Here is a 14,882-nt window from a genome sequence, read left to right as displayed (position 1 = left end):
TCTCTCTTCATTAGTGACTCTTTCTCTCCCCTCAGAAAAACATTTAATCTATTTGTACACTGCCGTTGTCTTCATGGCATTATCTCCATAAATTTGGACTAATATGTCCTTGATTTCACTTCCACTCTTGCCAGATTTAACAAGAAATTTAATGTTTATTCATTGCTCTAATTCAAGCTCCAACATTCTCACGACGGAAAACAACAATAATGAACATCACTCACGAGTGGAGTGCTGCAGGGTTTGGTGCTTAGACCCACGAGTGGAGTGCCGCAGGGTTCGGTGCTTGGACCCGTGCTCTTCAACATATTTATAAATGACCTGGAAATTGGTACAACGAGTGAGGTGATTAAATTTGCAAACAATACGAAGTTATTCAGATAGTGAAGATGCAGGAGGATTGCGAAGACCTGCAACTTGAGAAATGGGCTGAGACATGGCAAATGAGGTTTAATGTGGATAAGTGTAAGGTGATGCATATTGGTAACAAAAATGTTATACATGAATACAGGATGTTTGGTGCAATACTTGGAGAGACCCCCCCAGGGAAGAGACTTGGGAGTGCTGGTTGACAAGTCAATGAAGCCATCTGCGTAATGTGTGGCGGCAGCGAAAAGGGCACACAGAATGCTAGGAATGATTAAGAAGGGGGATCACGAACAGATTGGAGAAGGTTATTATGCTGCTGTACCGGGCCATGGTACGCCCTCACCTGGAACACTGCGTCCAGCACTGGTCGCCGTATATGAAGAAGGACACAATACTACTCAAAAGGGTCCAGAGAAGAGCGACTAAAATGATTAAGGGGCTGGAGGAGTTGCTGTACAGTGAGAGATTATTAGAGAAACTGGGCCTCTTCTCCCTTGAAAAGAGGAAATTGAGAGGGGACATGATCAAAACATTCAAGATAATGAAGGGAATAGACTTAGTAGATAGAGACAGGTTGTTCACCCTCTCCAAGGTAGAGAGAACGAGAGGGCACTCTCTAAAGTTAAAAGTGGATAGATTCTGCATAAATGTAAGGAAGTTCTTCTTCACCCAGAGAGTGGTAGAAAACTGGAACGCTCTTCCGGAGGCTGTTATAGGGGAAAACACCCTCCAGGGATTCAAGACAAAGTTAGACAAGTTCCTGCTGAACCAGAATGTACTCAGGTAAGGCTAGTCTCAGTTAGGGCACTGGTCTTTGACCTAAGGGCCACTGTGTAAGCGGATTGCTAGGCACAGTGGATCACTGGTCTGACCCAGAAACGGCAATTCTTATGTTCAGCAAGATACCACCACATGTTGACACGAACACAGCTGTGAGACACTGATATACCAAGGTTATGAAACCTTACTGAGCTGTTTGTACAGTGCTGCCAACGTAAGCGCATGGTGGCGAGTTCATGAACTTAATTGTCAGACCTCATATTATTACAGGAAAACAGTCTCTTATTGGTTTGAGAGCTCATTCTATTAGAGGAGTGGCTCCAGTAAAAATTTGTAGGATGGTTATGTGGTCGTATCTTCACACTCTTGTACACATTATAAATTAGATGTAGATGCATGTGTAGGGAACATGTTCGGAGCTGAAGTCCTCCATGCAGGGCTTTTGTTTTCCCTGCATGAAGGACTTCTGCATTCACCTTAAGGTCTGTTTCCACACTCTACAGGTTCTGGACTGGTCTGGTAAGGAAAATAAGGAAAAATAATTTAGGTCTTATCTAGTAATTTTATTTTGTTTAATGCTACCAGACCAGTCTAGAGTCCCGCCTGAGTGCTATATTATTGCCATTCTCATAGTCTTCACTGTTTATTGAAGATTACAGTGTCTTCTCTCATTGAACCTTTACATTTAATGGTCTTTTCTGCACAAGATTTGTTTCTCATAAATTTACATATTATTTTTTCAATTCAGTTCAAGTTGGTAGAGAATCTTACTTCTCATCTCAATTGCTTTCTTGATTGAAATATTGAAGACCTCAAGCTGCTGTTCTCTGTCTCTTTGTTCTGGGTGATGGGCACAGACCTACAGGTTGTGGACTGGTCTGGTAGGGACTAAAGCAGGGGTTCTCAACTCAGGCCACCCCCAAACCAGTCTGATTTTCAAGATAGCCACAATGCACTGCCTTCACTATAGGTAAGCCCTAATTTCTCTTTTGCATGCTGTATATATCCCAGCTCTCTGTGGCCAAAAGTGAGAGGTTGAAGTGCCACCGAAGTACTATTGTGGAGACCAATGGAATCCAGGTGAATGATCTGATATGCTCATTCCACAGACAAAGGATTTTATTCACTCAGAGCTGCTGGCAAATTTATACTCATGTGGAGACCAGAACACACTGATGGAAGAGTCAGCAGAGCAGGCTCAGCGGCGCGATGAGATGCTGCGTATGTACCATGCCTTGAGAGAGGCGCTAAACATCATTGGTGACATCAACACCACCACCATCAGTACTCCCATGCCTCCCCCTGTGGATGATTCATGGCTGCAAGTGCAGAATATGCCATCAGGACGCAGGTAAAATAGCCAGGGAACCTGGGTTTAAAAAAAAAAAAAAAAAAGAGGGGTTGCACAAGGAAATCTGTACAACTCTTTCTGCCGAAGGAGAGTTTTTCTGGTCTCTGCTACCAAAACTGTGTCCCAGCTGTAAAATGTTGATCGCTTGTAAGACAATTTGTATTCCTTATCCAAATTAACAGAGCTGCAATTGGGTATTTTAGCATCTCCCTCTCCACTCCTGCCTCTTTCTCAGCCCCATTCTGATCCCCACTCATCTCTTCTTCCATCCATCCACTATGAGCCCTAGTTCGTATTCCCTTTCTTTTACCATCTGGAATATTTGTAGACCAGCTTTCTTTGTACATGAATAGTTGCCCCTTATGCCCACACCTAGCAATGGCTCTGCAAATCGCTTATAGTTGGTTTTCTTATTGGTTCTCTAAATATGAGTTTTCATGCTTAATCCAACACCCAAGCTCCTTCACCCAGACTCCTGGCTCTGTAATAATTAAAACAGCCCAAATATAAAGAGGATCTCTAATTAGAAAACAATGGTATAAATTAAAGAATTAAGGCCGGTATTGGACAGACTTGTACGGTTTGTGTCCCATATATGGTGATTCGGTGTAGGATGGGCTGGGGAGGACATCAATGGGAACTCCACTAACCTGGACCATGAGGACGTTACTAGCTAGACTTTACGGTAGATATCCTGCAAACAACGGAATGGTTGGATAGGCTGTAGTGAGCTTAGATGGCAACTTCAGCAGCTAGATCCTAGAACAATACCAGGTGAACCTTAGTCTAGAGACAGATTAATCATGTATTTTTAATGAGAATAACTAATGGGCAGACTGGATGGACCGTTCAGGTCTATATCTGCCGTCATATACTATATTACTATGTTATATCTGCAGGTTCGCAACGGTAATGAAAAACATGCTTTCATTATTTTTCAGGGGGAAATCACCTACATAAATTTGCCACTGCCTTTTCCATGGGATAATTTTGCAGTAAAAATGACCATAGTTTTGAAAATCCATAATCCATGTTTGAGTTTTGAAATACTGCCTACGTTGAGTGAGTTTAAGCAGTTTACATGATTAAAAAAAGAATGAAAGGGGGAAAGGAAAGACAGGACATCCTGATGAAACAATAGGGAAAGGGGGTGAGGAGATGATATAATGTTACATGCTAGAGAAAACTAAGGGAAGGGAGAAAACATCAGGGCAGACAAAATAGCTTTCATACTATGATTTTGGAGTATGCAAAGGTCTACTCAGATCAAAGGGAAAGCTGTAGAGAAGTAATAAGCCTTAAAGTGAGATTTTAAGTTAAAGGTAGAGGGTTCAAGTCTCAAATAAAAGGGGAGGTTCTCTCACAGAACTGGAGCTGCAACATTAGATGTTGCATGTATAATTTCTTCCTGTGATTTAACCTAGTCCATGGAAATACCACATTGAGCAACATTTTATGCATTGTTTAAAACTTATACACTGCCTAAAAATACTAAGTGGATTACAAAAGAAAACATAAAATGAAGTTACACAAAATAAATGAAGCAAAACATCATAATATCACAATGTTATATAAAATAAGTAACAAACCCCCCCCCATATAGCTGCATTACCTATTCATAAAAACCTGCAGAAAAAGATGTGTTTTTAAAGCCTTTTTAAACTGCATAAGGGATGAATGAAAGCACAAAGTGCCAGTGCAAGCATTCCATAATAGAAAAAGTGCTTTTGATCATAGCAGTATAATTAAGCTATCTCAAATCTGGAACCATTGCCATCCTGTCAACATTTGATTTCAGCAATTTATTAGATTTATAAAGCTGAACTACATTTCTCAAATACAGAGGAGCAGAACAGAATAAACCTGGAAACATCAAAACCAAAACTGTATATTATGTCCAATATTTTACGGGCAACCAATGTCATTGTTGTAACACTGATGAAATATGTTCCAACAGGCCTATTTTTTTGCCACATTGAGGAGGCAATGTTGAAAGCATAGCCACAGAAATTGTGTGTTGTTAATTGGTTAAGATGTCTTTTGAATTTCTGTTGTAAATTTAATAAAATTTAATTACCCCTCCCCCATTATAGGGGATTACTCTAGATGAGAAACTTTCATTTCATGATCACATTAGCTCAGTCGTAAGGAAATGTTTTCACCATCTCCACATGATTCGCTGTCTTGCAAAACATCTAGACCAAGCCTCACTTAACATTCTCACTCATTTAGTAATCTCTTGCCTAGATTATGACAATGCCCTATTTAAGGGAATCACAAAAAAGGAAATTCGACGTCTCCAGATTATTCAGAGTACAGCTGTCAAAATTATCTTCAACGCAAAAAAAATTCAACCATGTCACACCTTTGATGGTCAAAGCTCACTGGTTGCCTGTTCCCCATCACATCACCTATAAAATAATGCTGCTAACCTTCAAAACTAGACAAACAGAACAGCCAGAATTCATCAATAGACTCCTAGTACCCCTAACTTCACAACGTACTCTCCGGTCATAAAATCAAAATCTGCTAACAATCCCATCGCTAAAAGTTATCAATACTATGCGCAATATGCTCTGGAATTCAGTACCGGTATACTTAAGAGAGATCTGTACATTAGATAAGTTCAAAACCAGCTTAAAAACAATGCTTTTTAACGATGCGTTTGCAGTATGACAGTCCTTTAAAGGACATTTAAATGGATTTTTAGCCCAGTTTCTGTGGCAATGATAGCAAATCAGGTTAAATTTTTACCCCTTTCCTTCTGTTTTTTCCCTAACTGTTCTTACCTTTCTGTTCATTGTAGTTCTACCTTTTTTCCTCTCGTGTGAGTTTGATTTGTGAGACTCTGTAAATGTCTTTATTGGACAAAAAAATTTAGTTACTAATTTTAATGTGTCTGTACTACCCTGCTTTCTGTTTTTTATTTATTGTAAAGCTGCTTTGTAATTTAAAAAGGCGGGATAACAAATTTTTAATAAACTTGAAACTTGGAAACTATTTGCAATGCATTAGGCCCATAAAATCGCATAAAATAATCTCTGCTTTGAGCAGGGAGATACAGGGAAGAAAATTAAGACTGTGGACGGGGGATGAAAAATTCACTTCACTGCGGAGACCGTAAGGAGATGGGGAGGAACATGGGACAGTGAGGGGACGGGGTTGAAAAATTCACTTCACTGCAGAGACGGTAAGGAGATGGGGAGGAAAACATGGGGACAGTGAGGGGATAGGGGTTGAAAAATTCACTTCACTGCGGAGATGGTAAGGAGATGGGGAGGAACACAGGACAGTGAGGGGACGGGGTTGAAAAATTCACTTCACTGCAGAGATGGTAAGGAGATGGGGGAGGAATACATGGGGACAGTGAGGGGAAGGGGTTGAAAAATTCACTTCACTGCGGAGACGGTAAGGAGATGGGGAGGAACACGGGACAGTGAAGGGATGGGGTTGAAAAATTCACTTCACTGCGGAGATGGTAAGGAGATGGGGAGGAACACGTGTGGACAGTGAGGGGATGTGGGTTGAAAAATTCACTTCACTGCGGAGACGGTACGGAGATGGGGAGGAACATGGGACAGTGAGGGGACGGGGTTGAAAAATTCACTTCACTGCAGAGACAGTAAGGAGATGGGGAGGAACACAAGGGGACAGTGAGGGGATGGGGGTTGAAAAATTCACGTGGGGACAGTGAGGGGAAGGGGTTGAAAAATTCACGTGGGGACAGTGAGGGGACGGGGTTGAAAAATTCACTTCACTGCAGAGACGGTAAGGAGATGGGGAGGAACACAAGGGGACAGTGAGGGGATGGGGGTTGAAAAATTCACTTCACTGCGGAGATGGTAAGGAGATGGGGAGGAACACGGGACAGTGAGGAGACGGGGTTGAAAAATTCACTTCACTGCAGAGACGGTAAGGAGATGGGGAGGAATACATGGGGACAGTGAGGGGATGGGGTTGAAAAATTCACTTCACTGCGGAGACGGTACGGAGATGGGGAGGAACACATGGGGACAGTGAGGGGATTGGGGTTGAAAAATTCACTTCACCGCAGAGACGGTAAGGAGATGGGGAGGAACACGGGACAGTGAGGGGATGGGGTTGAAAAATTCACTTCACTGTGGAGATGGTAAGGAGATGGGGAGGAACACGTGGGGACAGTGAGGGGATGGGGTAGAAAAATTCACTTCACTGCGGAGACGGTAAGGAGATGGGGAGGAACACGTGGGGACAGTGAGGGGATGGGGGTTGAAAAATTCACTTCACTGCGGAGATGGTAAGGAGATGGGGAGGAACATATGGGGACGAGGTTGAAAAATTCACTTCACTGTGGAGTCGGTAAAGAGATGGGGAGGAACACGTGGGGACAGTGAGGGGATGGGGGTTGAAAAATTCACTTCACTGTGGAGACGGTACAGAGATGGGGAGGAACACATGGGGACAGTGAGGGGACAAGGTTGAAAAATTCACTTCACTGTGGAGTCGGTAAGAAGATGGAGAGGAACACGTGAGAACAGTGAGGGGATGGGGTTGAAAAATTCACTTCACTGCGGAGACGTTAAGGAGATGGGGATGAACATGTGGGGACAGTGAGGGGACGGGCATAAATTTTTATCCCTGCGTCACTCTCTAGTGCAGAGTTCTAGACTGGCATTAAGTGCGGCGTGCAGGTCTGGTGTTCCCTGTATTGCACTGTAGATAGCTGTTGGATAACCAGAAGAAAAATGTTTCTTTTTCAGTCTAATTCTACTATGTACAGTAATGATTTAACTGTTTTACTGAGTTATGATAATACTAATTCATGAATGCACATAATTTGATGGTAACAGTCATACTTTTCTTGCAACTAGGTCTCCTACATCCAGTCCTACGCCACAGCGAAGGGCTCCTGCTGTTCCACCAGCCAGGCCTGGATCTCGTGGTCCTGCACCTGGGCCGCCTCCTGCTGGACCCACTCTGGGAGGAGCACCCCCAGTGCCATCCAGGCCAGGAGCTTCCCCCGATCCTTTTGGACCACCACCTCAGATTCCATCCCGACCCAATCGTGCACCTCCTGGTGTCCCTAGGTGAGTCATTCACCAGACCCTGCCCAATTGTAACAAATGCTAAGGAACTTCCTGTAAGAGGCAAAAAAGGTGAGATTTGAGAGATCTGCAGTTCAAATGCATTTGCTTTGGGATCTTGGATACCTTTTTTGTGCACATTTGCTGGGGGAGGGGAGTAATATTAAACCTGCAGTGGTCAGCACTTTTTTAAAAAATACTGGCCGTTGTGAGTTTTTTCCTACCCGATATTCAGCGTTGGGCTGAATGTCCAGTGTTCACTAAAAGCTATCTATCTACTGCTGCAAGTTATCTCTCCATCCTGACTGCCTCAGTACCACCCAGATAGTACCAAGGTGGTCAAACCAACACTATCAGAGTAAGTGACACTGAAAATCTGGTGATGACCTGGAGAGCAGGGCTTATGTGGGTGAAGTCTCCCCTTCCCAAATAAGTTATGCTAAATATTAGGCCCTGTGTTCTTTTGTTGTTTGAGGGAAGGTAATTGGACCCTTTAGTCTTCAGCAGGGTACAAAATATGAGAAATGTGGTATCTTGGAGATTGCTTATTAAAAGACAGCAGCACAACGTGAGAGCACACAAAACTTCCATTTGCCTTTGCTTCCCAGATATCTCCAGGTCATCAGGGATGGCCCTTGCTAGTCCTGGTTTTAAGGTCCAGTTTTGCTTTCGTGGACCTGTAGAAGTACTTGTATTAGGGAAATCGGAACTGTAGGTCCATAAATGGCATAGGTTAAACCAGTGGTCTCAAACTCGTGGCCTGGGGGCCACATGCGGCCCGCCAGGAACTATTTTGAGGCCCTCAGTATGTTTATCATAATCACTAAAGTAAAATAAAACAGTTTCTTGTCATATGTCTCTTTAGCTATAAATTACAATATTATTATTAAGACTTGGCCAAAAGGAAAGATTTATAAACTATAAAGAGTTTTACCTCATGCAAAATTGTCATTTCTTTAATAAGACATTAACTATTTTTTCTGAGGCCCTCTAAGTACCTACAAATCCAAAATGTGGCCCTGCACAGGGTTTGAGTTTGAGACCATTGGGTTAAACTATCTTTGATAGTTAGAAAATTGACCTTAGTAATTGAGAAAATTTAAATGACACATTGTACAGGATCTTGGGAACATTATCGTGTAGGTCAGGGATTAGAAAGGGACATTCATTGGTGTCCATATTAGACTAGTTCAGAAGCTGTAGAATTACACCCATCAACTAGTTGACAGAGAAACAAAGTAGTTCTTCTATTTGATTCACCCCTTAGGGACATCATTGCAGCCTAAGAATGTTCAGTATTTCTCTGCCTCTATTGGATGGGATGAATGGCTCTTGCCCATCGTGGACTATTTCTGGGAAGCTCTTAACCCGGTTGGAGAACTTTTGTGTCAGTACATCAGAGGGATTTCTCACTTGAGGATTATGCTCCATTAAACATAAAGAAGAAAGGAGGTGATTTTGAAGCTGGTTTTGTTATTCATATTCTTGGGTCATCTGAAGAGTTTATATCAGTTGAGCAGGGGGTAATTTTAATTAGTTTATAGCTCTAAATTTATGTATATAGATAAACAACTGAGGTGATATTTCAAAGAAGTCCAGGGCCAGGATTTACTAACCTGCCTGTTTGGGCCCGATCCGGGCAGGTCTGACGAATTCAGGAAACAAAAATATGCAGATGGGGGTGATTGGAGGAACGCCCCCATCTGCCTGAACGGCTCGCGCATACGCGATCAGTGCGCATGCGCAGACCGCGCAGACCCATCCCAGCCCAGTTTTTTAAAAAACTTTAAACTTTTGCAGCCCGTGGGTTTAACCCGCTTCGGGTTAAACCCACGGGCTTGCACAGGCAGTTCGGGGTAGGCAGGCATGTTCGGGCCCAACTCTCTTGCTTCCATGCGGCAGTGGCAGCCTCTTCCCTCCTTCCCTTCAGTGCGAGCCCATGAGTTTATAGTGGGGCTGCACTGCGGCGTGCAGCCCCGCTTTAAACCCGTGAGCTCGCACTGGAGGGAAGGCGGCAGAGCCAGGGGGAGCAGAGAGGACATGTCAGGCAGGCATTCGGGGCAGGCAAGCCCAGGGGTGCAGGTCTGCGAGAGCCAGGGCAGGCAGATCGAAACAGGCAGATCAGGGCTGCAGGAGGCGTTCGGGTCTGCAGGAGATCGGGGCTGACAGGGCGGAGAGCAGGGCTTCAATAGAACAGGAGAGTTGGAAGGACGTTTTTGACTGCTCCCCAGCAATCACTTCTTACGTTGATCGGCCAGCCCTGTCAGGTGTGAAATTTTGTGTAGTGAATCGCATCGCTGTCCAATCTCCTCATTTGCATGCATGGATTCGAAGCGGATCGCGGGAGAGGTAAGTGAATCAGGCTGGAGGGAAATTTGCTCGTTAAGGGGTCGCAAACCGATCGGTACACGATTGGTTTGCTTAGTGAATCAAGCCCCAAGTTCCTTATACTCTGCTCATCTCTCTTGGCAGAATTTTTTTCTGCATTATTTGTGCAATAATCTTGCATCAGGTGAGAAATTGCTTCCAGGTTATGTTTGGTGAATCATTTTGTTGTGGCTAGTCCCAAGGATGTCAGGTTCCAAGCCTCAAATTGGTGCTGCAGTTGTGGAGCACTTGGCCTTAGCAGCAGAGGTGGGGGATTAATGTTGATAGAGTTTATAACTTATGGAAGACAGAAAAGGTCAGAAGAGAAAATATTTGAATATCCAGAGAAAATTGTGAGTAGAAATAAAATTTTGATTAGAAAACACTTATTATTAGTTCAGGTTTTTTTCAACACTTATTAAATATGTATGATTATCACAAGGCAATGTAATAGAAATTTTGTCGCTCATATCAAGTAGGTTCTCTGCCGACGCAGAAAACATTTTGCTCATTTCTAGTCATAGCTGGAGAGAGGCTGCTTCTAGGTCTGAGGATTAAAGATTCAATATAGTTTCAGTAAGCATTAAAAAGAAAAAGAGAATTTGGAGATTCTTAGAGGAGTCCAAGTCCCTTCCTTCTTCCTTCCCCATTCCCTTGGTAGGGTCTTTGAGGCTGAGGTGCCTTTATTGCTTCAGGTGGAAATTAGATGGAAAAGCTCACAAATGTCACACAACCACTCCTTTAGCCTGGACAGTACTTCATGAACATCACCTGAGGCACAGCATTTTTAAGCATCATGATGCCAAGACATTTGCTGGCGGAGTTGCTATAGCTCAGTATCCTACTTCCAGCAGTGGCCAATTCAGGTCACAAGTATCTGGTAGAATCCCAAAAGAGTAGCAAGACTCCAGGCTCCCAGTTAGTAACAAGATTCTATGTTGCTTCCCCTGTGTCTATCTAAATAGCAGACTGTGGACTTTCACTCCAGGAACTTGTCCAAACCTATTAAACCCAGCTACGCTGATTGCTGTAACCACATCCTCTGGCAACATGAGTTTCAGAACTTAACTATTCTTTGGGTGGCAAAATATTTCCTCCTATTTGTTTTAAAAGGATTTCCATGTAACTTCATTGAGTGTCCCCTAGTCTTTGTACTTTTTGAAAGTAAAAAAAAAATTGATTCACCTTTAGCCATTTACTCCACTCAGGATTTTGTAGACTTCTATCATATCCCCCTCCCCTCAGTTGTCTCATTTCCAAGCTGAAGAGTCCTAATCTCTTTTTTTAGCATTTCCTTATATGAGAGAGGATCCAAAGCAGCATATATCTAAAATCTCATGCTTTGGCTTTGGGACTTCCACTGCCCCAAAGCATTAGTATGTAGATATCGGGCAAAGAGCTGCCAGGGCAGCTTCTGATTAATGTAGTACACTTCCATTGAAAGAAAATGGAAGTAAGGAGGACAGATTGAGACATCTGGGTTTTACTTCCATTGCTTTCCTCAGAGCAATCTCCATTAACCACTACCCTCTGTTGTCTTCCACTCAACCAGTTCTTGACCCAGCCCATTCTTCCACTAGAGCTAGACACTTTGCCTGTAATACAGTAATGGCTTAATGCTTAATTCACTGGGCTCTGAGCCAGCTGCAGCCGAGGTTCAAATTCCACCGCTCTGCCTTGTGATGTCTGGTGATTCACTTAGCCCTATATGTCTGAAATACATTTTTAGAGTTTGCAGATGTTAGAGGCAACACTTTCTTGAGCATTCTTTTTTATTCAGAGGCCTTAGAATTTCACATCTGTTAATACTTCTAATGTATTGTAAATGGGTTTTTTCTTCCTTAAAAAAAGTTCCTTTTAAGGATGTATGCCATAAGTGAGCTGTTGGGGGGGTCCTTATAAGGCCTCCTTTATTTCTTCTTTGGTTTTCCTTCAGCTAAAATGTTACTCACTGCCTGAACCTCCTTGTATGCGTGGATATTTTAGCATTTATCTTAGGTATGATTCTCCTTCCAGGAAAGTTTTATTTATTTAAATAATCTGCATTGTCCCACAGTTCTAAGCATGGTACAATCAGTATAACATGCTTAATAAAAATTAGACTGGGAATTCACTAAGATAAGTTAAATTTCTTGTCCTATCTGCCAGCTTGGAGGACTTTGGTTCACAAGATTTTTCTCAGAGTAATCTTATTTTCCGTTTCCTGGATTAGGAGGGTCCACAGCATATTACCCTTCTTCATTACAAATGTCATCTTAGTTTCTGGGGATCAGTGGAACTTCTTTGTTTTAACTCTTGTTGCTTACTCCAATTGCAGTTGAGGTTATTTCTTTATATGTGTGTGATTAGTAAGTTTCTGTTCATCTGATACTTGTTTTCCATTTTTGTCTCTGGTCTCTGTGTTATACTTTGCTTTTGCAAGTTGGTTCCACGAGATGCCTCCAACATTCCTATCCTTTGGGCTGTGCTTTATTTGGCAAGGGATTTGGAATCCCATCCTATTTGGGAACTGCTTTGCTACATCTCACAGGTTTTGGACTGGTCTGGTAGAAATGATAAGGAATGAGAAATTATTACCTGATAATTTTCTTTCCTTTAGTCCTTCCAAACAAGTCCAGAAGCTCTTCCATTCTAAATTATTCTCCTGTTTTCTTATACTTTCTCTACTTCTATTTTATAATTCAAATCAGATTTTGGAGAAATTTGTGTTAGTAGAATAAAGGCAGAGTAAAGTAATAGATGAATACATCTGACTAGAAGTATGAACATCAACACCATTGCATGGTCATTCTAAATACTGAGCATTCTAAGGCTGCATATTGCCCTTAAGGAGAACTACTTTGTTTCTCTATCTCTATCCACTGGTCGACAGACATAATCCCACAGGTTCTGGACCAGTCAGGTCTAAAGAAAGAAAATTATCAGGTAAGACATAATTTTTTCCTTCAAGTCCCAACTGAGTAGTGATAATTTTCACATCATCACTATTTTCCTAGGCATGGATGCTGTCAGTCTGTGTCTGCTGCTTGGAATGCTGTCTACTGCAAAAACAGACATAGGAACTTTACCATGTTACAGAGTAAAGATCCTGCATTGTATGGGTTTCTTTCTTACCCATTTGAACTGCTGCTTTGGGCAAAGGGTGAGGAGTATGGCCACTTTTAGTGCAGTTACTAGCCAGCAGACTGACTCTTAGATCTGGAGGATATATAGCCTCAAATTCATCTCCCAGATTGTGGAGAAACTAGTATGCACTAGAAACAATATTATTCCCTGTCGGAACAAGTGAAGGATAACAGAGTGAAGTGCCAGTCTGCTGTAAGCTGCGTTGTACATAGTAAACCCGATTCTTCTGTCAGGTGAATAGAAGGGGGTTAAAGCTAAAAATCAGGAGTTGTCCAAGATGAACATTCTTATCTCTTCTGCACCGACTACCCTATACAAATCCCTATCTCCATCAACAAGCCCCACAAATGGATGATGTCATCTGATGGCACTGATACAACATAGTTTTCTCAGAGCTTAGAAAGGCATATGGTCTTTATGAGGCATGCATGGAAATTCCTGCACAGCCCCTACCTTCTCTGTTTTTTGTCTGAAATCCTGCACACACAGATGCAGATCAGGCCCTCTTCTTCCTTCCCACTAATTTTGGTTTTGGGAGGCCTAGGAGGTGTGTCATTTCTTTTGTGTATGTTTTAGTCATCCCTTCTTCATATCTAGTGTAAATATTTTTTTTAAAAAGGGATTTGTATGGGTTCTTATTTGCACTAAAACTTAGCTGGCAAACTGTTAAGAAAATAAGATTTGCCACTGCTGGGTCAGACCAGTGGTCCATCATGCCCAGCAATCTGCTCATGAGGCGGCCCTTAGGTCAAAGACCAGTGCCCTATTTGAGTCTAGCCTTACCTGCGTATGTTCTGGTCCAGCAGGAACTTATCTAACCTTTTCTTGAATCCATGAAGGGTGTTTTGCCCTATAACAGCCTCTGGAAGAGTGTTCCAGATTTCTACCACTCTCTGGGTGAAGAAGAACTTCCTTATGTTTGTACGGAATCTATCCCCTTCTAACTTTAGCGAGTGCCTTCTTGTTCTCTCCACCTTGGAGAGGGTAAACAATCTCTCTTTCTCTACTAAGTCAATTCCCTTCAGTATCTTGAATATTTCGATTATGTCCCCTCTCAGTCTCCTCTTTTCAAGGGAGAAGAGGCCCAGTTTCTCTAGCCTCATTGTATGGCAACTCCTCCAGTCCCTTAACCATTTTTGTTGCTCTTCTCTGGACCCTTTCGAGTAGTATTAGGTCCTTTTTCATGTACCGTGACCAGTGTTGGATGCAGTATTTCAGGTGGGGGCGTACCATGGCCCGGTTCAGCGGCATGATAACCTTCTCAGATCTGTTTGTGATCCCCTTCATAATCATTTCTAGCATTATGTTTGTCCTTATCGCCGCCGCCGCACATTGCGCGGATGATTTCATTGACTTGTCTACAAGTACTCCCAAGTCTCTTTCATGGGGGCTCTCTCCAAGTATAGCACCGGACATCCTGTATTCGTGCACATGATTTTTGTTACCAACATGCATCACCTTGCACATATCCACGTTGAACCTCATTTGCCATTTTGCGGCCCATTTCTCGAGTGTGTTTATGTCTCGTTGTAGGTCTTCACAATCCTTCTGTGTCCTCACTACTCTGAATAACTTTGCCTTAGTAAATGCAAGGAGTAGGTTTAATATTTGCAGATATAGAATAATGTCAATTACCAACAGCTCAATGTCTATTACAGACATATAAGCTCAAATCATATGGTGGGAGACTGCCAGCATTGCAACAGGATCATGAAGGGCATAGAGAGAGTAGAGAGGGATAGATTCTTCAAACTTTCAGAAAATAAAAAAACAAGAGGGCATTCGGAAAAGTTGAAAGGGGACAGATTCAAAACGAATGCTAGGAA

At 42.5% G+C, this 14,882-nt stretch overlaps 1 protein-coding gene across 5 annotated transcripts in view; it reads left to right on the top strand.

The window, feature by feature from the left end:
• Positions 1–14,882, top strand: part of DNM1 (dynamin 1) — a 174,137-nt gene that overhangs the window by 132,127 nt on the left and 27,128 nt on the right. For all 5 annotated transcript variants that reach the window (XR_004540865.1, XM_033960897.1, XM_033960895.1 and 2 more), the window contains exons 19-20: positions 2,259–2,500; positions 7,351–7,566. Coding sequence is in view for 4 of the 5 variants with exons in the window: in XM_033960897.1 (XP_033816788.1) it covers positions 2,259–2,500; positions 7,351–7,566 (458 nt within the window). In the remaining variant the exon portion in view is untranslated. The remainder of the gene's footprint in view (positions 1–2,258; positions 2,501–7,350; positions 7,567–14,882) is intronic.

This window comes from Geotrypetes seraphini, chromosome 10, assembly GCF_902459505.1.
Source record: "Geotrypetes seraphini chromosome 10, aGeoSer1.1, whole genome shotgun sequence".
Taxonomy (NCBI): Eukaryota; Metazoa; Chordata; class Amphibia; order Gymnophiona; family Dermophiidae; genus Geotrypetes; species Geotrypetes seraphini.
The sequence above is the reverse complement of the archived record's forward strand: the minus strand, read 5'-3'. Positions and strand labels throughout refer to the sequence as shown.